Consider the following 20,000-nt stretch of genomic DNA (forward strand, 5'->3'; position numbering starts at 1 on the left):
AAACAGGTTCTGCACTGCATGTGCACCAATCGCTAAGGTTGCGGGACATTCATACGATAACGCGCCAAAAAATACGAATAACTTTTCGTAAGATATCATTCAGATGTTGAATTAAGATATTAAGATTGGTGCTGCTTTTGGATGTGTATACTAATCACCGTGGAATAACATTTCACAGATTATTATTTTTACAAATTTGCGTACGAGGATTTCTCTGTACCGTGTCGTAATCATTTTCATAGATTAGACCACCTGTGTCAAACTCAAGGCCCGTGGGCCAAATTCGGGCCTTTGCCAATTTTGATTGGGCCCGCATATCAATTTAGGTTCACAATACATTTTGTTCGCTTGGTTTTTGTCGCTTTTTAGGAAGTTTTTGCCGACACTTTTGGTGCTTTTTGTCCATGTTTTAAGCCACTTTTGCCAAGCTTTTTTCAGATGTTTTTTGTCGCATTGTTTTTTTTTATGATGGCTAAGGAACTTTTTTAGGCTCTTGTGTCGACCAAACTGTAAGTGAGAAGACTATATAAAACATGCATTAATACATTCAAAGATATTTGACTTTTTCTAAATAAAAACATGTCAATAAACTCTCCATGTCTGGCCTTTGTTGTGATTCTCATTTCCGGTGTGGCCCTCAGTGAAGTTGAGTGTGACCCCCCACCCTGCATTAGACGTTGGTTTAGTCCGATCAAACCAACAGGCCGGTAGCTTCAGTGAAAAACTAAAACCAGTGCACACAGCGTGCACTGCAGAGCTGGAGGAGCTGGCGCCTGCAGAATAGAAAGTACTCATGACCCAAGGCTGGCATGAAACGACCACGAGTGCGTGTGGTTTTTCTTTCTCAGGCCGACTCTTTCCATCTTGAGCTGCGTCTCTCGTCAGTAACCTGTTGGCATCCTGTCACTGCAGCGCTGCTCACCTTCATGGCCCTACTTCACAGTGCTGAAGGTCACTGGAACCCGAAGAAGCTACGTGGGTTTCAGCATTGTATTTTAGATTCTATATATCACTCAGCGCTGGAGGTTCAGGCCTTAGACCGGCCCACTTCACTTCACGACTGATGACTATATTAACGCTCGTGTTGTCTTCAAGCCAACCTTCTACTTGTTGTCCTCTCAGGTCAAAATAGAAAATTAATACTTTTGACACTTTTTTCAATGTTTTGTCCCTTTTTTCAACATTTCTGTCCTGTTTCCAATGGTTTTGTCAATTTTTTCTGTGTTGGTCAATTTTCCAATGTTTTTGTAATTTTTTTCAACATTTCTGTCCTTTTTTAAATGATTTTGTCAATTTTTTCAATGTTTTTGTCAATTTCTTCAAAATGTCTGTCCTTTTTTCAATGCTTTTGTCCATTTTTTCAACATTTGTCCTTTTTTCAACATTTGTCCTTTTTTCAATGCTTTTGTCAATTTTTCAATGTTTTTGTCCATTTTTCAATGTTTTTGTCCATTTTTTCAATGTTTTTGTCCATTTTTCAACATTTCTGTCCTTTTTTCAATGGTTTTGTCAATTTCTTCAATGTTTTTGTCAATTATTTCAAAATTTCTGTCTTTTTCAATGATTTTGTCCATTTTTTCAACATTTGTCCATTTTTTCAATGGTTTTGTCCATTTTTTCAATGTTTGTCCTTTTTTCAATGTTTTTGTGCCTTTTTTCAACATTTGTCCTTTTTCAAAATTTTTGTCCCTTTCTTTGACTGTTGATGCGTTCGTCCACTACCACCAGTACTGTATACGCGCCACTTACCAACTTATTACCACTACTGTTACACAAAATTTTTGGAATTCATGGTCAATAAACCTCTTTTAAATGAAATTATACCACATTTTCAGTCAAAAAAGCAGAAATGATGAATGATTTTCACTAATATTACAGTAATGTCTGTTGATGGATAATCACAGACTGGTGTATGTCAAAGTTTAGTCCGAATACTGTTTAGAAACTGTTAAAATTTGAAGAAACCACTCAAAATGTAATGAAAGTATAGTGATCATTAGCTGTACTTGTGAAGAGCGCTGTAGGGAACCATCCATTAAAACCTTAGTATAGAAGTCTGTAATAGGGCCCTGTTCTCTCTACAGCCTTCTAATTCAGTGAATTTTTGTAAAATAGCATTCCCAATTCAGGGCAAATATACTGTGTTGTACTAATGTAGATTTATTATAACAGTTAACATCAACAACCCAATGATGTTCAACAATATCAGATTATATTTCTGTGCAAATAAGTGTCCACAGATATCCAAAACTTGAAATGAAATAAAGAATTATATAAATTGTAATAAGTGTAATACGTCTCCATAACAGCAGGCGGCACTACTCTGTATTGTTGCCCAAGAAATGAAAACCGGCAGCTGATTGGACGAACGCGTCACATGGGTTTGTTTTCTCCGGAAATTCAAAGCCAGACTGTCATGGCGGCTCGTTCAGAATCTGATCTCATATTGGACTAAAATAGTTCACCGAAACGTGTTTCTGAAAACATTTTAAGAGAGAAATAGGCCGTGTGTGTGTGTGTGTGTATGCAGTTGCTGAATCTGTCTTCATTTCAGATCAACAAAGGTCAGTTTAAAAACAGATTCGCGTCACTGACCTCACCAGACTGTCCAACGGCCGATTATCGGCTCGGTGTGTCTCAGGCTTCAGTCAACGGAGGCCAAACATTGATAAACACGCTAAAAAGTGCGTCTTGATAACACGCCAAAAATGGCATACGAATTGGCGTGTCATACATACACCACTTGATGAGATCAGTCTGAATAATTCACATAACTATCTATTCCCTTTCACTCGTGGGCTTTGTATACTGTATTTACTATCCTAAAAAGCATAATGGGTCACTAGTAACGTTTGGGTGTAAAAAGCGATTATGTTGTAACTAATCTGATCATGTCTGCTTGTTCGCAGCTGACAGTAGATGTGCCTTCCTCACTGACAGCAGCTATGAACACTACTGGCTCTGCTTCGGACACTAAATCACATTTTATAAATTGTCATTCTCAGCACAAATCTCTCCTTTCTACAAAGATTTCACTAATGTGGTGCCGAGTCATCTGGCATCATTAATTATCCCAGGGCAATTTTCATATAAAGCAGGTCTACAGTAGAGCTGTAATCGGGCCTTAAAAGTTTGGCCCGACAGAATTCGGCCCGAGCCCGACTAGTAGATTTTGATTGACAGCTTTTTAAAAGCCCGAACCCGCAGCTCTTTACACGGTCAAAAGTGTTCTGCACCTCAGACTTTGCTTTCTTTGTCGGTGCAACCAAAACGTAATCGCCAGAGGCTCAAGCCTCCGTTTCCTCAGCATCAGGAAGAAACATTAGAAACATATTTATGGGGTGGCTAGAGGGTGGGGCAGGAATTTTTGAGGGGTGGCAACATATGTCAGACGCATATATACTGAATTTAATCACAGTTTGATTAGAAATAGTATTTACAGTACACGCTACAAAAGGACACAGGCTGCCATTTACAAACTCATACAGACAAACTTCATCTCATCCAATCAGTGTCCTGCATTTGAGGCGACCATACAATGTGATCTCACTTAACAGGAGATAGAAGTCTGATAGAAGTAAGGGGCTTTATCACAGGACAGGCATTAAGGTAGGACCCAGGTGATGAGTGGCAGATGTGTGAGAGGAGAAGAAAACTGTTGCATTTGGAGATTCACGCTCAAATTGTCAAATTGGCCGTAACTTTTAATTCGTTGCTGCCAACTGGGGTGGCAGCAGGTTTGGCAAGGCTTTCTTTTAGGGTGGCATCTGCCACCCTATGCCACCCCGGTATATCCGCCCCAGCTCAGCATCCATTTTCGCGCTAATCACAACGCATCACCTGACCGCTCATTTACCGCGCACCCCGGGGCACGAGCCCGAGCCCGGACCAAGCCCGTATAAAATGATAGAAATTAAAAGATCTTCAGCTCTAACGTAAAGTCGGGCTCAGCTCTACCCTGGAGGCTCCGGGACATTTCGTTTTTTTGATTCTTTGACTCAAAGACGAGACTGAATGACTGTAAACCTCACAGGATCCTACTGTAAATGGCAATGCATTCTGGGAGAAAATAATATGATTACAGCCCCCTGTAATCATATTATTTTCTCCCAGAATGCAGAGGGGGTTTCTTAAAGTTTTTTGGGGACAATTCTTTCAATGTTTTTGTCACTTTTTTCGTTTTCTTTTCCCCGATAATGTTTTCGCTTTTTAAAACAAAAAATCCATGCAGACATGTCCCGGGACTTCCCTATGTAGTCGGACATCTCAACCCCCCCTCTCCCCTCCCAGTGTTGAACCCAAATGATTGAGAGGAACACGAAGCCCGGCCAGGCACAGCCCGAAGAAGCTACATGGCCAACCCCTCTCCATCCCATGGGCCCAACACCTGTGGCAGTGAAGGTCAGGGGGGCTCGAAGGACCAGCAGCACTTCATCCTGGCCTACGTTCGAATGGTTTAGACCAGGGGTCACCAACCTTTTTGAAACTGAGAGCTACTTCATGGCTATTGAGTCATACGAAGGGCTACCAGTTTCTCTGAAATAACAAATGTGCTCAGTTTGCCTTTAGTTATATATGATTATTAATGATTAATGATGCTCATCTATGTGAAGACACTGATCATGTTAATGATTTCTCACAATAATTATCAACAATGACTTAACAAGGTGGGAAACAGATAAGATCAATATTCAGTTTTCATTTTTAGAACAGGCCTGAGGGCTCCTCATGTGGTCCTTGGGGGCTCCCTGGTGCCCCCTGGTTTAGATATTCTAAGAAACAGATTTGTTATCTGTTTCCTGGAAGCGTTTTGAAGCGGCTCACATCTTCTCGTATGTTTGTGGTTTAGCCGTCTACTCCAGCCTTCAAGAGACGGTACCGTCTCTGAACTCTGAAGGTCTGTGTGAAACAGGAAATGATTGGTTTTGTGTTGGTATATACCCCAGAGGTACCAAGCAGCAGCTCGCAGCACAATTAAACTTTGCAGCAAAGATGAAAAACATCTTTCCAGATTTCGCTCTTCCACAACTCAGCACATTCGCTGCAATCATTGTGATTTTTATTTACAATGTTGTGCTCGACAGGGATTATGAGTGCAATTGTGAAGGAGATTTTAGTTGCTTTATGGACATGGCTATGCCATTTGGTATTATATTTGTTTTACAACTCTGGACGGACAAAGCATGTCTATGTAGATGCAGATGTAAACCTTCCTGTTTGCCAAGTTGTTGTTATGTAGTTTATCACGTTATCAAGGCAGCTTTCATAGGTCTACTGTGGGTTAGCTCTCTGTTGATCGATGGAGACTGGTGGGTTTGCTGTGCGAGAGATCAGGAACCTGATCAACAGAAACAGCTGGCCTGCAAAGACAAAAAAGACCTCACACCTGAGGAACGGACAGCCATCTCTAAAGTGAAAAACACGTCAAAGGTGAGTTTTTCTCGCTTTCTACACAAAACGTTAGTCTGTGTTATGTGTCGGTGTTTAATCTGCACACGGAGGCTGAGAACAGCTGCGGTTGTAAAAAATATTTAGTTTCTTGAGATCATGATTTTATTATCTTTAGGGTGTGTGATGGGTTTTTTTCGCAAGATGGCGCGACTATAAGCTGTTGCATGTCACTTAAAGAGTGCCTTTGGTGTCATAAGAGGACAAAGATGTCAGCCTGATTTACCCTTTCACTGAGTCAAATATTTTAACCTAAATCAGTCCTGATAACAAAATAAAAATAAATTCATTCATTTTCAGAATTTTAACCCTTTGAATGCCATTTTATTAACGTTATTTATGAAAAATTAATTATTTTCTGTTTTACTAAATGCTAGAGGGGAATTTTCTTTTTTTCCCACAGAGATCTGCACACGGAGGCTGAGAACAGCTGCGGTTGTAAAAGATATTTCGTTTCTTGAGATCATGATTTTATTATCTTTTGGGTGTGTGATGGGTTTTTTTCGCAAGATGGCGCGACTATAAGCTGTTGCATGTCACTTAAAGAGTGCCTTTGGTGTCATAAGAGGACAAAGATGTCAGCCTGATTTACCCTTTCACTGAGTCAAATATTTTAACCTAAATCAGTCCTGATAACAAAATAAAAATAAATTCATTCATTTTCAGAATTTTAACCCTTTGAATGCCATTTTATTAACGTTATTTATGAAAAATTAATTATTTTCTGTTTTACTAAATGCTAGAGGGGGAATTTTCTTTTTTTTTCACAGAGATATCAATGATTAGCAACAGCATGGATTTTGATGCATTGTCTTTTTTTGTGTTGTTTCAGATTAATAAAAATAAAAAAATACCTCCTACTTGTTACTGTTACTTGTTACAGTACAAAAATGTCCCCTTCCTAAAACTGCTATAAAATTTGATTAGCATGCTAATAATTTAATTATGCACACACACACACACACACACACACACACACACACACACACACACACACACACACACACACACACACACACTAGGCCCGTTCGAGATGAACTGCGCCTCGCCTGTAAAGCGAACGAGAGCAGGCTGAAGCAGCAGGGGGTTTCCAGCCAATTCCAGCCTCTATATACAGTACAGGCCAAAGGTTTGGACACACTTTCTCATTCAATGTGTTTCCTTTTTATTTTCATGACTATTAACATTGTAGATTCTCACTGAAGGCATCAAAACTATGAATGAACACATATGGAATTATGTACTTAACAAAAAAGTGTGAAATAACTGAAAACATGTCTTATATTTTAGATTCCTCAAAGTAGCCACCCTTTGCTTTTTATTAACAAGGGAAAAACTTCCAACTAATTAACCCTGACAAAGCACACCTGTGAAGGTAAAACCATTTCAGGTGACTACCTCATGAAGCTCATTGAGAGAACACCAAGGGTTTGCAGAGTTATCAAAAAAGCAAAGGGTGGCTACTTTGAAGAATCTAAAATATAATACATGTTTTCAGTTATTTCACACTTTTTTGTTAAGTACATAATTCCATATGTGTTCATTCATAGTTCTGATGCCTTCAGTGAGAATCTACAATGGAAATAGTCATGAAAATAAAGAAACACATTGAATGAGAAAGTGTGTCCAAACTTTTGGCCTGTACTGTATATAAAACGTCATCATATTTAGTGGATTCTGAACCAATCAGCTATTAGATCAGCTGAGAGGCCGCCAGGCGTTTCCCAGCATGCCCCCTGGGTCCACCTTGGGTCTTGCAGTCGGTGAAGAGCAACTGCGCTGCCTGGCTCTCAAACCTGCGGCCGCCTTGATCTCGTGAGGTTATTGCAGCCCACATGTGCATTATGACGTCAGAGCGAGTCGGGATCAAGTCGGACACAAATCTACCCAGCATGCATTGGGCGGTGATCGCCGGTGATCACCAGATCAGACCTGGCTCATCTCGAACGAGCCTAATAAAGTGCCCATATTATGAAGAAATCACTTGTTCTGGTGATTTTGGGTGTTATTTTGTGTCTCTGGTGCTTCATACAAACTTTGATAAAATCCGTCCATGGTGTTCTGAGTGAGATACAGTTTCTGAATGTGTCCTGCCTTCAGTCTCCTGGTGAGCTGGTCAAAATCGGCACGGCTTTCTACGTCACTAGCCGAAAAAAGCTGGCTAACTGCAACCGTTAGCATGCTAGCGTTAGCATGCTAGCGCTAGCATGCTACCTCGTTCTCAATAGCAAAGCACTGCTCCAACACACACTAGTTCACCATAATCTCCAAAAGAACTACTTCCATGTGCTCCCTGGTTTAGAAGAAGTCTCCCAGCTGATCCTGCCTTGGAACTGACTGAAGTTGGAGAAACAGCCTTTCTTTTACTGTCTATGGAGCTAGCTGACATGATCTACGATCTGAGCTACTGAGCATGTGCGAGTGCAATCAAAGATAGTACAGAAGGAGAAGAAGAAAAGAGGTCTCACTCTGTAGCTAAAACAGAGACTTGAACACAGGGTGAAAAGAGGAGCTGCAGCAATGTGCAGTACGACAAAAAATATGGTGTTTTTTGATAATTAAACCATGTAAACCTATTCTGGTACAACCTGACTGTAAGTACACACCGCCGCCGACTTGAGCTGCAAAAAAGCTCTGGCCGCCCTGTTGAGGACGCTTGTCAGAAAGTACGGGGAAGCTGTTTGACGCTTTGGCCGCTCTGACGTGGCAGCATTCTTCGATCATGTTTAACACACGATTGAAGAAAAAGCACAAGCAGCCGCTGAACGGCCAACACACTGACACTAGAAACCTTTTATAAATTACATATATAAGGACAGAATTTGTATTGTTTGTTGGTGTCTGTTAGCAGTTAGCTCGCTCGTTAGCCGCTGAACCGCAGCAGAATGCAGGCAGAGCGAGCAGCCGCCAGCTGTTGACCCGTGCAGGACTTCACCGTGAGCGGACCGGTTAGAGACCATGTGACCGGCAGGTAACGTTAACGACCAGTTAACGTTACCTGCCTATACGCAAACAACGTCATATCATAACTGATAGGGGGACCCAGCAACGGCGATTATTTCATTAACATTTTCACGGAGCTAATGTTTTTGTAGGAACCAAAGTTTACATCGAATGTTTCTCCGGAATCAGCCAGCGCGAAGGACGTCTATATTCCGATTGGTTGCTGGCGTTTTGCCGCTGCTTGCCGCTGAACAGCGTCATAGCTCATTACCATAAAGTTGACATACTTTCAACTTTCTGATTGACGCTCTGGACGCTCTGGACGCTCTGGACGCTCAAAACGCCCAAAACGCGATGCCGACAGATTTGACACTCCTCGCAGCTGAGAGAAGCTTCCGTTGAAAATGAACGACTTCCTGTATCTTTAGAAGCTCAAGTCAGTTATGAACCTGAAAATGAGCATAATATGGGCGCTTTAATACAATTTTATTGCAAATACTGTTTTTTAGCAGCTTCTGTGATGAATAATATAACGATCTTTGTTGCATCTTTTTCAGCTCATCGGAATGTCTCTGCTCTTCGGTATCGTGGTCGTAGCTGGCGTTAGCTCATCCATCGGGCGGAAGAAAAGCTATGGCCGCTCATGCTGTACGGACTCAGCTTGTTGCTGTACGGATACAGCTTGTTGCTGTACGCATACACATTGTCGCTGTACGGATTCAGATTGTTGCTACACAAACATTTTGTATGAGAAAGTGACATTGGATGAAGAGGAAAACATCCTAAAAGAGATTATGAGAGAAGACGCAAAACCAAAGTTGAAAGAAGAACTAAAAAAACATTGGGAAACGGGAAGAGCCACTAGAACACAGGTTTGTTTCTGAATGTCAGCTCTCTCAACGCAATATCTGCTCAACTGACTGACCATCAATATCTTCATCACTTTCCTACAGTTTAAAACTGAAAAGTGTGAAATTAGAGCTTATAAAACTTATCCCGCATTTCAGTTATTTATTTCTTTTTCTTTGTTAAACTTTCCCTCATTGTATGAAACTCTTTGCAGGAGCAAGAACAGCCACTCACAGGAGACGATGGTAAATACATTCGCGCCTGCCTGTCTGTCTGCCTGCCTGCCTTCCTGTCTGCCTGCCTGTCTCTCTCTCTCTCTCTCTCTCTCTCTCTGCATGTCTCTCTCGGTTTGTCTGCCTGTCTGCCTGCCTGTCTGCGTCTCTCTCTCTGTCTCTGCCTGTCTCTCTCGGTCTGCCTGTCTGTCTGTCTCTCTCTCTCTCTCTCTCTGGCTGCCTGCCTGTCTCTTTCTCTGTCTGTCTCTCTGTCTGTCTCTCTGTCTGTCTGTCTGTCTGTCTGTCAAAAGACCATGGACAAAATACTAAATGTGTAGAAATGTTTATATGTTGCAGAAGAATGGGTCCCTCTCCTATTGCGTCTTTCACCAACAAGACACCAGGTAAAGAATCCTCATGTGTTAAGCATTAAGTCATTTTCATCTAGATTGTAGCGGCTTTATACGTTTAAATTATTGTATGAAACACTTTCCAAGAGGAAGGAACACATTAGCAGTCATCTGTTTGAACCTTTTATTATGCTCATTATTTAGAGGTTGTACCAGAATAGGTTTACATGGTTTAATTTTCATAAAAACACCATATTTTTTGTTGTACTGCACATTTCTGCAGCTCCTCTTTTCACCCTGTGTGTTGAGCTCTCTGTTTTAGCTACAGAGTGAGACATCTCACTTCTGTAACATCTTTGTTGGGAGTCGCACATGCTCAGTAGCTAGGTAAGGACTACTAGCCAGTCAGGAGCAGAGTATGAGGGCGTGCCCTGACAGTAACTAGGTAAGGACTACTAGCCAGTCAGAAGCAGAGTATGAGGGCGTGCCCTGACAGTACCTCGGTAAGGAATATTAGCCAGTCAGAAGCAGAGTATGAGCTCTCGCTTTAACAAAAAAACATGGTACAAATAACAAAAATAAAATTTTAATTAAAGCTGCAAGACACAACATCACATGTAGACCAAACATTCTAAGTTTCATGTAAATCGGAATAACTTTTGCCAAGATACAACCGTTCCTGTTTTGACACCCACCTGCAGGAAGTTGGTCCTCCATAACTTGCGCGTTGTTTTAATTCAAAATTCTCTTGATAACTTTTTGTCATGAGTGTCCTCCGAGTCTACTTGCAAGTTTTCGTGCCGATCTGACTCACGCCCCAGGAGCAGTTAGACTAAGCACGTTTCCCATATATCGATATTTTGCAGATTATTGAAATAAAATTAAAACTATCCAACAAATAGCCATCTAATGGTTCGAAAGAATGTAAAACACATGAAAAATGAATAATTAATAATGGCCGCCTTCCGGTTGGGGGGAGCTAATGAAGGTAAATGGGAAATATGTCCGCAATGATTAGAGCAATATGCATATTAAATTTGGTGAAGATCGGAGCAACTATGTCCAAGCTAAGCACTTTCACGCCTTAGGGGGCGCTATAGAGCCCGCTTACAGGTTTGGGTAAAATTGCTGTACGATCTCGCAAAGCTCCCAGGTGTTTATGTGGGCGCCAATTTTTGTGAGTTTTCGTATATATTGAGGCCGTCAAAAATGTGCCTAAGTGCTAAAACCAATTAGGGGGCGCTGTAGAGCAACCATACCACTCCCAAGCCTAAATATGTATTCAGATGAAAGAGTTTAATATTCTGCACATGGCTGCCAAAGCTTGAGAGTTTTCGTGCATTATAAAGTGCTCAAACATGTGTTGGTAAAATGAAGATTTTTTCGCACGAAAATCAATTTTTCGGAAATTTTAGAATTATGCAATTGTTTTTTTCTAAAAATAGTACCATGGAGTTCAAGAGGAGACCTATGTTCCCTACAAATTTGGTATATTAACTTATTACTTTTGTCCAATTTAAGGCGTACGTTAGGGGGCGCTATGGAGCCCCCCTGGCAACAACCGAGCCTAATCACTACATAACTTTGTAGTTTCAAATAGTTATGACGTGTGCAAATTTTGGTGAGTTTTCCAGCATGCTAACCACCTCAAAAATGCAAGCAACGCTCAGAATAATAATAATCCTTAAAGTGATGGTTCGGATAATTTCACCCTAGGGTCCTTTGCACCATGACCTCGAGCCAAACACCCCCAAGCTTTTTCACCTGGGTCTAACATTGGGGAGTTACCGTAGAAGTAGCGTTAGCCGCTGAATAGCTTAAGCGGAAGGCTAATGGATCCGAAGTGTCTCTTAACATTACCCACTAATAATGCCCGAAATGATACCAAAAGGTCTACACTAGTATATATAGGTTATGCACTCATAAAACGATGGATTGTAAAGTTTGTAAGTACACCAGAAGGTTATGTAAATAACGCTTGCCTGCTGGCTTCTGCTCTCTGCTGTTGTTGTTGCTGCTGTGAAGGCGAGTGCTTAGGGACATCTACAAATTACAACACCGAAAAGAGATGCAACAAAAAAATTTTTTAATTTAACTTATTTTTTAAAGTAAGTGCTGTAGTATAACTAGCAGGAGACAAGTAATAATTGAGGTAAGTTTGGAGACATTACCTTATTTAATCATTAAATTATAAATAATTTTTTGTTGCATCTCTTTTCGTTGTTGTAATTTGTAGATGTCCCTAAGCACTCTTACGCCCGGTAGTAACAGCAGCAGCAGCAGCAGCAGCAGCAGCAGAGAGCAGAAGCCAGCAGGCAAGGGTTATTTACATAAACTTCTGGTGTACTTACAATTTTTACAATCCATCATTTTATGGATGCATAACCTATTTGTACTACTGTAGACGTTTGGTATCATATCGGGCATTATTAGTGGGGTAATGTTAAGAGACACTTCGGATCCATTAGCCTCTGCGCTAAGCTATTCAGCTGATAACGCTTCGCTACGCTAACGCTCCCAATGTTCACCCAGGTGAAAAAAGCTTCTGGGGGTGTTTGGCTCGAGATCATGGTGCAAAGGACCCTAGGGTGAAATTACCCAACCATCACTTTAAAACCGCGTGCATTTGCGCGGCACTCAGAACCGCAAATTGTCAACTATGAAAAGGGAACTCCCTCCCGAGTTCAAGGATACCTCACACAAGGATATTCCTTAAACGGTTGAAATTTTATGAAAGGGGCGTGGCTTAAGCATTGGGGGCGGGCCAAACCATCACCAATGAAGAAGGAACTCTCTGCTGAGTTCAATGACACCTTATGTGACAATTTCATTTGTTGTCATTTCTTTTCTGGAAATGAATAGTCCAAACTCAACAGTATGAAACTCTTTGCAGGATCAAAGAATTCATGTTGAAGCACAGAAGCAAGAGGTAAATCTACCTACTCCATCCACCCAGGAGGTTTACACCAGCACACCAAATATAGACTCTGTACGTTCTGTTTTATTATTCTGTATTCCCGTAAACACATTTCCACTTGAAATTGTGTTTTCTTCAAACAGGTGGCTCGCTTATTGCCAACAGAGAATCAAGGTCCATCAGGTGTACCAGGTCCATCAGGTGTACCAGGTCCATCGGATGTACCAGGTCCATCAGGTTACCCAGGTCCATCAGGTGTACCAGGTCCATCAGGTGTACCAGGTCCATCAGGTTACCCAGGTCCATCAGGTGTACCAGGTCCATCAGGTTACCCAGGTCCATCCGGTGTACAAGGTCCATCAGGTTACCCAGGTCCATCCGGTGTACAAGGTCCATCGGATGTACCAGGTCCATCACGTTACCCAGGTCCATCAGGTGTACCAGGTCCATCCGGTCTACCAGGTCCATCAGGTTACCCAGGTCCATCAGGTTACCCAGGTCCATCAGGTTACCCAGGTCCATCAGATAGGGACCCTCACATTCACAGGAGCCGTCAGATTCACAGAGTCCTACAAAATCACAGAGGCCGTCAGATTGACGCAGATTCACGGGGGCCGTCAGATTCACGGGGGCCGTCAGATTCACGGGGTCCCTCAGAGTCACAGGGTTCTTCAGAGTCACAGGGTCCGTCAGATTCACGGGGGCCGTCAGATTCACGGGGTCCCTCAGAGTCACAGGGTTCTTCAGAGTCACAGGGTCCCTCAGATTCACAGGGTCCCTCAGATTCACAGGGGCCGTCAGATTCACAGGGTCCACAAGGTCCCTCAGATTCACAGGGTCCCTCACAGGGTCTCTCAGATTCAAAGGGTCCCTCAGATTCTCAGGGTCCACAAGGTGCCTCAGATTCACAGGGTCCCTCAGAGTCACAGGGTTATTCAGATTCACAGGGGCCGTCAGATTCACAGGGTCCCTCAGAGTCACAGGGTCCCTCAGATTCACAGGGACCCTCAGATTCACAGGGTCCACAGGGTCCCTCAGATTCACAGGGACCCTCAGATTCACAAGGTCCACAGGGTGCCTCAGATTCACAGGGTCCCTCAGAGTCACAGGGTTCTTCAGATTCACAGGGGCCTTCAGATTCACAGGGTCCCTCAGAGTCACAGGGTCCCTCAGAGTCACAGGGTCCCTCAGATTCACAGGGTTCTTCAGATTCACAGGGTCCACAGGGTCCCTCAGATTCACAGGGTTCTTCAGATTCACAGGGGCCTTCAGATTCACAGGGTCCCTCAGATTCACAGGGTCCCTCAGATTCAAAAGGTCCCTCAGATTCACAGGGTTCCTCAGATTCACAGGGTCCACAGGGTCCCTCAGATTCACAGGGTCCCTCAGAGTCACAGGGTTCTTCAGATTCACAGGGTCCCTCAGATTCACAGGGTTCTTCAGATTCACAGGGGCCTTCAGATTCACAGGGTCCCTCAGATTCACAGGGTCCCTCAGATTCACAGGGGCCGTCAGATCTACAGTGTCCCTCAGATTCACAGGGTCCCTCAGAGTCACAGGGTCCACAGGGTCCCTCAGATTCACAGGGTCCCTCAGAGTCACAAGGGTTCTTCAGATTCACAGGGTCCCTCAGATTCAGCGGGCTCTTCAGGTCGCACGGGGGCCTTCAGATTCACAGGGGCCTTCAGATTCACAGGGTGCCTTAGAGTCACAGGGTCCCTCAGATTCACAGAGGCCTTCAGATTCACAGGGTCCCTCAGATTCACAGGGTCCACAGGGTCCCTCAGATTCACAGGGTCCCTCAGATTCACAGGGGCCTTCAGATTCACAGGGTTCCTCAGATTCACAGGGTCCCTCAGATTCACAGGGTCCCTCAGATTCACAGGGTCCCTCAGATTCACAGGGTTCCTCAGATTCACAAGGTCCCTCAGAGTCAAAGGGTCCCTCAGATTCACAGGGTTCCTCAGATTCACAAGGTCCCTCAGATTCACAGGGTCCCTCAGAGTCAGAGGGTCCCTCAGATTCACAAGGTCCCTCAGAGTCAGAGGGTTCCTCAGATTCACAGGGTCCGTCAGATTCACAAGGTCCCTCAGATTCACAAGGTCCCTCAGAGTCAGAGGGTTCCTCAGATTCACAGCGTTCCTCAGATTCACATGGTCCCTCAGATTCACAGGGTCCCTCACAGGGTCCCTCAGATTCACAGGGGCCTTCCGATTCACAGGGACCCTCAGATTCATCAGAAGAGGCAGCTTTATTATCGTAAAGATGGTCTAACTATGGGTCACGTTACAACACACTGTAAATAATTGGGGCACGAGCACCACCATCATCGGGGCGAAGGCCCCTATTGAAGTTTAAATGTTTTTTCTTCTTTCTCAAAAAGTTGTTTTTTATTTTTAAGCCTGTCAAACTTAAAAATATATAGCGATCTGATAGGGCACATGTGTCAAACTCAAGGCCTACGGGGCCAAATCCGGCCCACATATCAATTTAGGTTTAGACCGCCTAGTTGTGTGCCAAACCAAAAACATGGGAAACTGTTTTTCAACTTGCAATTATGCAACACTCAAAGCAGAATTTGGCAAATTTGCCATCCACACGGAAACGTTTTTTTGTGCAAACGCACGTTTTGCATCGTTTGGGCCGACCGTCCGGACGAATCCTGAAAACGCACTTTTTAGAAACCTGGTCTCAGGGTGAAAAAATTCGAAAACGGCTCTCGTTTGGCTTCGTATGGACGACGAATATGACCCCGTATCGATGATGTCATCGCCACACCCCTCGACCTCTTACCCGCGCTAGTGCTATTGCACGCCGGTCACACACACAACTGCGGGGAAGCTAAGCGAGCATATCCCATCTCCATGGTTACACCAGCTCACTTCATCTACTTTGTCTCTGCTCCCTGACACTTCCCTCTGACCTGCCGCTCCTGGATTCTAGAGCGCTGGATTCTAAGATATATTGCTAACGTTATGTAGCCAACGTTAAACATCGCTAAAGTAGCTGACCGCTACAGCAGCGACGTAGCTAACGTTGCTATGGTTGTTTATAAAGTGGAAGTAGACAATTTATCAACTAGCTAGCTAATCTGTCTGCTTATCAACTCCTTGAATGGGTTATACTAACTGTTACCACGGCTTATTGTAGAAAGGCTACCGCCAGAAAACCGTAGATTATCAAAAAGACATCATTCATGGATCATTGATGTTTGTTTGACTGCCGATGTAAGCTAGCTAGCGCGCTGCAATCATGTCCGATGGCAGACAGAATTGCCAAATAAAAAGCAATCCAACTGCACATTATACAATGTAAACAAAGACACGTTTTCTTGCGGCGGCCTTTATAAAATGAGCAGTGGTGAAAGTTATTATAGTCCACGGATGTATTAAGAGAGCGTTAGTCTAGCGGAAGTGACTATGCTCTTCTTCTCTGTTTTTTGTGAATTTCTGTCACAGAAACAGCGCCTATAGGCCTGGAATATGAAGTAGCGTGTTGTGTCATTTACAAGTGGATTCGTTTGGACACAACTATTCTTGAAACGAATCCAGGGAAGACGGGTAAAAAAAAAAGATAGTTTTTGGTACGTGTGGACGTGGTCTCAGAAGTTCCCCAGAAGCAGAGAATTTGCATATTCAGGCTGTGAAAGAGCTTGTTGTGAGTCAGCTGTGTGGTAGCTTAGAAAATGTAATCAGTGTTTTGCTCAATTTGCTAAATTCTAGGATGGCTTTGGAACTTTTTTGCTCACTTTTTCAGAGCTTTATGTGGACCAAACTGTAAGTGAGAAGACTATATGAGACACCCGATAATTGAGTCAAAGATATTTTACTTTTTGATTAAATAAAAGCAAGTTAATACACTCTACATGTCTGGCCCTTGTTGTGATTCTTGTTTTCCAGTGTGGCCCTTAGCGAAATTGAGTTTGACACCCCTGTGATAGAGGTCTCGTCTTGGCAGTGACAAATTGGCACTAACAGTTTTCAAAGTTAAAGGCCCCTCCTTTAACTTTCATGGAAAGGCATGAAATTGGGTAGGCATATATATCATGACTGGACTTACAAAAAAGCCCCCTAGAGCCACCTCCTAAACCCAACAGAAAGTCAGCATTTTGAAATTGAAAATTCATCTTTTGGATGATTTTGACCATAAACTCCTCCTACATATTTAACCCGATTGACTTCAAAATTGGTCAGTACAATCTAAAGACCTTCACAAAGCTAAATTGCGAAGCTTTTCATTTTTTAATCATACAACGTGCGCATAGCAGGACTCACCATTGGCAGGGGTGGGATAAACGGTTTTCCTTTCAAATTCCCTCTGCACGCAATAGGATAGCGCTACAACCAATCAGAGCAATGAAGGTGACATCTTCCTTTTTTAAGAATGACTTCAGTGCCGTTCTTTGCTCAAAGAAAAGCTGAACTCAGCAGCAGCAGCCATCTTCTTCGTTTTCCAGTAGCAGGGAATTCACGCGGAACCGTCATTATGTTAAGCCCCGCCCAACGACTCTATACACGATGTGATTGGTCCGACTAGAGTTAGTTTTTTCCAGCGTGCAAGCCAACGGAGAGTTGCTAGACAACCCTGGCTGCAAAATACATTTGCTGCCGCTAGGGTGTGTCTACATTTCTAAGCAAAGCGCCCCCTACTGGCCACAGGAAGTTACAGTTATTACACTTTGATGTCCTCTACCTAAATGGGTTTACCAGATGCACATCAAAAGTGTTCAGGAAAGCCTCAAGACCTAGCCTGACAAGCCAGACCCACATCCAGATGTTGGGTCTGGGAACTCACCATTGAATCTGAAGCTCAATCCGAAGGGCGGGATAAACGGTTGTCTTTCAAATTCCCTCTACACGCAATAGGATAGCGCTACAACCAATCAGAGCAATGCTAGTTTAAACTCCGAACACATCTTAGTTTTTTAAGAATGACTTCAGTGCCGTTCTTTGTTCTTTTCTCAAAGAAAAGCTGAACTCCAAGTCTTCCAGAAGACCGCTGTTCACCAGCAGCAGCAGCAACCATAAGCCCCGCCCACCGACTCTATACACAATGTGATTGGCCTGACCAAAATTTGGTTTTTCCAGCTTGCAAGCCAAAGGAGAGTGCCTAGACTGACCCTGGCTGCAAATTAAATTCGCTGCCACTATGGTGAGTCTAGATTTCTAGGCTACTCAAGACCTTGATGATGCTTCAATTTGAACATTGTAATTTTGCAGCACGGCGAACTTCGATGTTACATCACAAAACAGAAAGTTGTTGTAACTCGAAAATACTAGGGCTGCCACCTCTTATTCGATTAAGATTTCTTTAGTTGATAAGTCATTTTTTATGTTTATTCATGCTTAATAACTCATTTCCAAGAAACTTATTATTATTATGGTAAACAAGATTTAAAGTGGTGCTTAGCAGGATTAATTGTAAAGAAACTCAGTTTTACAGATGGTTAATTAACTAGATTTTCATACAAGACGTTGTATGAAAGGCCTGAAGTGATCCACATGGGTCTCATGCTTGATTATGATAAATTGGCTCAATAGCGCCCCCTACAATATTTCAAAGAAGTAGCCCCTGCAGTGTGTTTCACCTAGACGTATAAGATTTAGTATGCATATGTATCATGTCCAATCTTACAAAAAAGCCTCTTGGAGCCTTACCCTAAAACCAACAGGATGTCAGCTATATCAATATTAAATGTGCAAATTATGGATGATTTGACCATTTGCAGGTTACTACTAACGAACTCCTCCTACAGATTTAACCCAATCAACTTCAAAATTGGTCGACCTAACCCTTCCTTACTAGTCAGGGCACGCCCTCATACTCTGCTTCTGACTAGCTAGTAGTCCTTACCTAGGTACTGTCAGGGCACGCCCTCATACTCTGCTTCTGACTGGCTAGTAGTCCTTACCTAGGTACTGAGCATGTGAGACTCCCAACAAAGATGGAACAGAAGTTGAGAGGTCTCACTCTGTAGCTAAAACAGAGAGCTCAACACAGGGTGAAAAGAGGAGCTGCAGCAATGTGCAGTACAACAAAAATATGGTGTTTTTTGATAATTAAACCATGTAAACCTATTCTGATATAACCTCTAAATACAATTATGAACCTGAAAATGAGCAGAATCAGAGCACTTAAGTCTAAATCTTGCGTGCAATGTCCAACTGTCACAGAAATACGCAGTGCGAGGGCCCGTTCATCGCTGCTTGCAGCTTTAATAGTTATAATTAAGTTGTCAGCGCTCTCTGGTGGACAAACTCTGTCATCGCTTCATGATAACCTCACAGACTGATCTCATGAAGTGCCGTATGTATGACACGCCAATTCGTATGCCATTATTGGCGTTTTATCAAGACGCATACTTGCTTTTTAGCGTGTTTATCAACGCCATTTGGCCTCCACTGATTTACATTACCTTGCGTTTGCATGTCAATTTACGCAGTAGCGAGTAATTCAATTCAATTTATTGTCATTCATAGTGAATTATCACCATGGACCATGGTCTCAGAACACTTCACACCAAAAATTGAAAATTTACAATTTAGCCAATATAAAAGGCGGAATTAAATATAAAATAAACAACACAAATAGGAATGTAATTGGAATACCACAAGTTAAAACTGTTAAGACATGAAATAAAACAACGAATGATAATGCATAATGAAATAAACAATAAAACAAAGGTTCAAAAGTTATGCATTTTAAACATGTTCATAATACTTTGAATAAAGAAATGATTTTAAAATATCCACTGAGCCTGCCTCCCTAACGTTGGATGGAAGACCATTCCAGAGGGAGGGTGCACGAAAGGCAAAGGCCCCGGTGACCAGCTCACTTAAGTAGGCAGGCGCAAGTCCTTTTCAGGTTTTATAAGTCAAAAGAAGAACCTTAAAATCAGCCCTGGTTTGCACAGGTAACCAATGTAGAGCAGCCAGAACTGGTGAAATGTGGCAAAAAAATGTTTGTCTTAGTCAAAACTTGGGCTGCCGCATACGAGCTGGAGACTTTTGGTCGTACAGGCAGGGGAGGGCTGAGAACAGCGCGTTGCAGTAATCGAGTCTAGACGAGACAAATGCAAATGCACAAATTAGTATTTCGCATTTTAATTAGTATTAGTCGTATGAAAGGGCGAAAATCCACGTCCCTGCGTGCCACGTTTCCTAAACTCAACCGTTGCGTTCTTCTTTTCCTAAACCCAACCCAAGCTCCAAATGCAACATCCTGTTCTTCTGCGTACACATACTCGCGGATAGCTCATAATGCGTACAGATAGCACGCCAC

General features: G+C 42.7%; 3 protein-coding genes across 3 annotated transcripts in view; 2 read left to right on the forward strand and 1 right to left on the reverse strand.

The window, feature by feature from the left end:
- The window catches only part of lmln (leishmanolysin-like (metallopeptidase M8 family)), a 41,634-nt gene extending 35,182 nt beyond the window's left edge, over positions 1-6,452 (forward strand). Inside the window, exon 17 of the mRNA XM_039817333.1 lies at positions 6,397-6,452. The gene's annotated coding sequence lies outside the window, so the exon portion shown is untranslated. The remainder of the gene's footprint in view (positions 1-6,396) is intronic.
- Positions 1-15,025, forward strand: part of LOC120569475 — an 18,703-nt gene extending 3,678 nt beyond the window's left edge. The window contains exons 4-10 of the mRNA XM_039817334.1: positions 849-975; positions 5,240-5,430; positions 8,949-9,263; positions 9,810-9,856; positions 12,696-12,731; positions 12,863-14,416; positions 14,515-15,025. Of these exons, the coding sequence (XP_039673268.1) occupies positions 849-975; positions 5,240-5,430; positions 8,949-9,263; positions 9,810-9,856; positions 12,696-12,731; positions 12,863-14,416; positions 14,515-15,025 (2,781 nt within the window). The remainder of the gene's footprint in view (positions 1-848; positions 976-5,239; positions 5,431-8,948; positions 9,264-9,809; positions 9,857-12,695; positions 12,732-12,862; positions 14,417-14,514) is intronic.
- Positions 15,026-19,168: 4,143 nt separating this feature from the next.
- The window catches only part of lacc1 (laccase (multicopper oxidoreductase) domain containing 1), a 5,360-nt gene continuing 4,528 nt past the window's right edge, over positions 19,169-20,000 (reverse strand). Inside the window, 1 exon segment of the mRNA XM_039818874.1 lies at positions 19,169-19,778. Within this exon segment, the coding sequence (XP_039674808.1) occupies positions 19,691-19,778 (88 nt within the window). The 3' untranslated portion in view covers positions 19,169-19,690.

Source organism: Perca fluviatilis, chromosome 12 (genome assembly GCF_010015445.1).
Source record: "Perca fluviatilis chromosome 12, GENO_Pfluv_1.0, whole genome shotgun sequence".
Classification (NCBI taxonomy): Eukaryota; Metazoa; Chordata; class Actinopteri; order Perciformes; family Percidae; genus Perca; species Perca fluviatilis.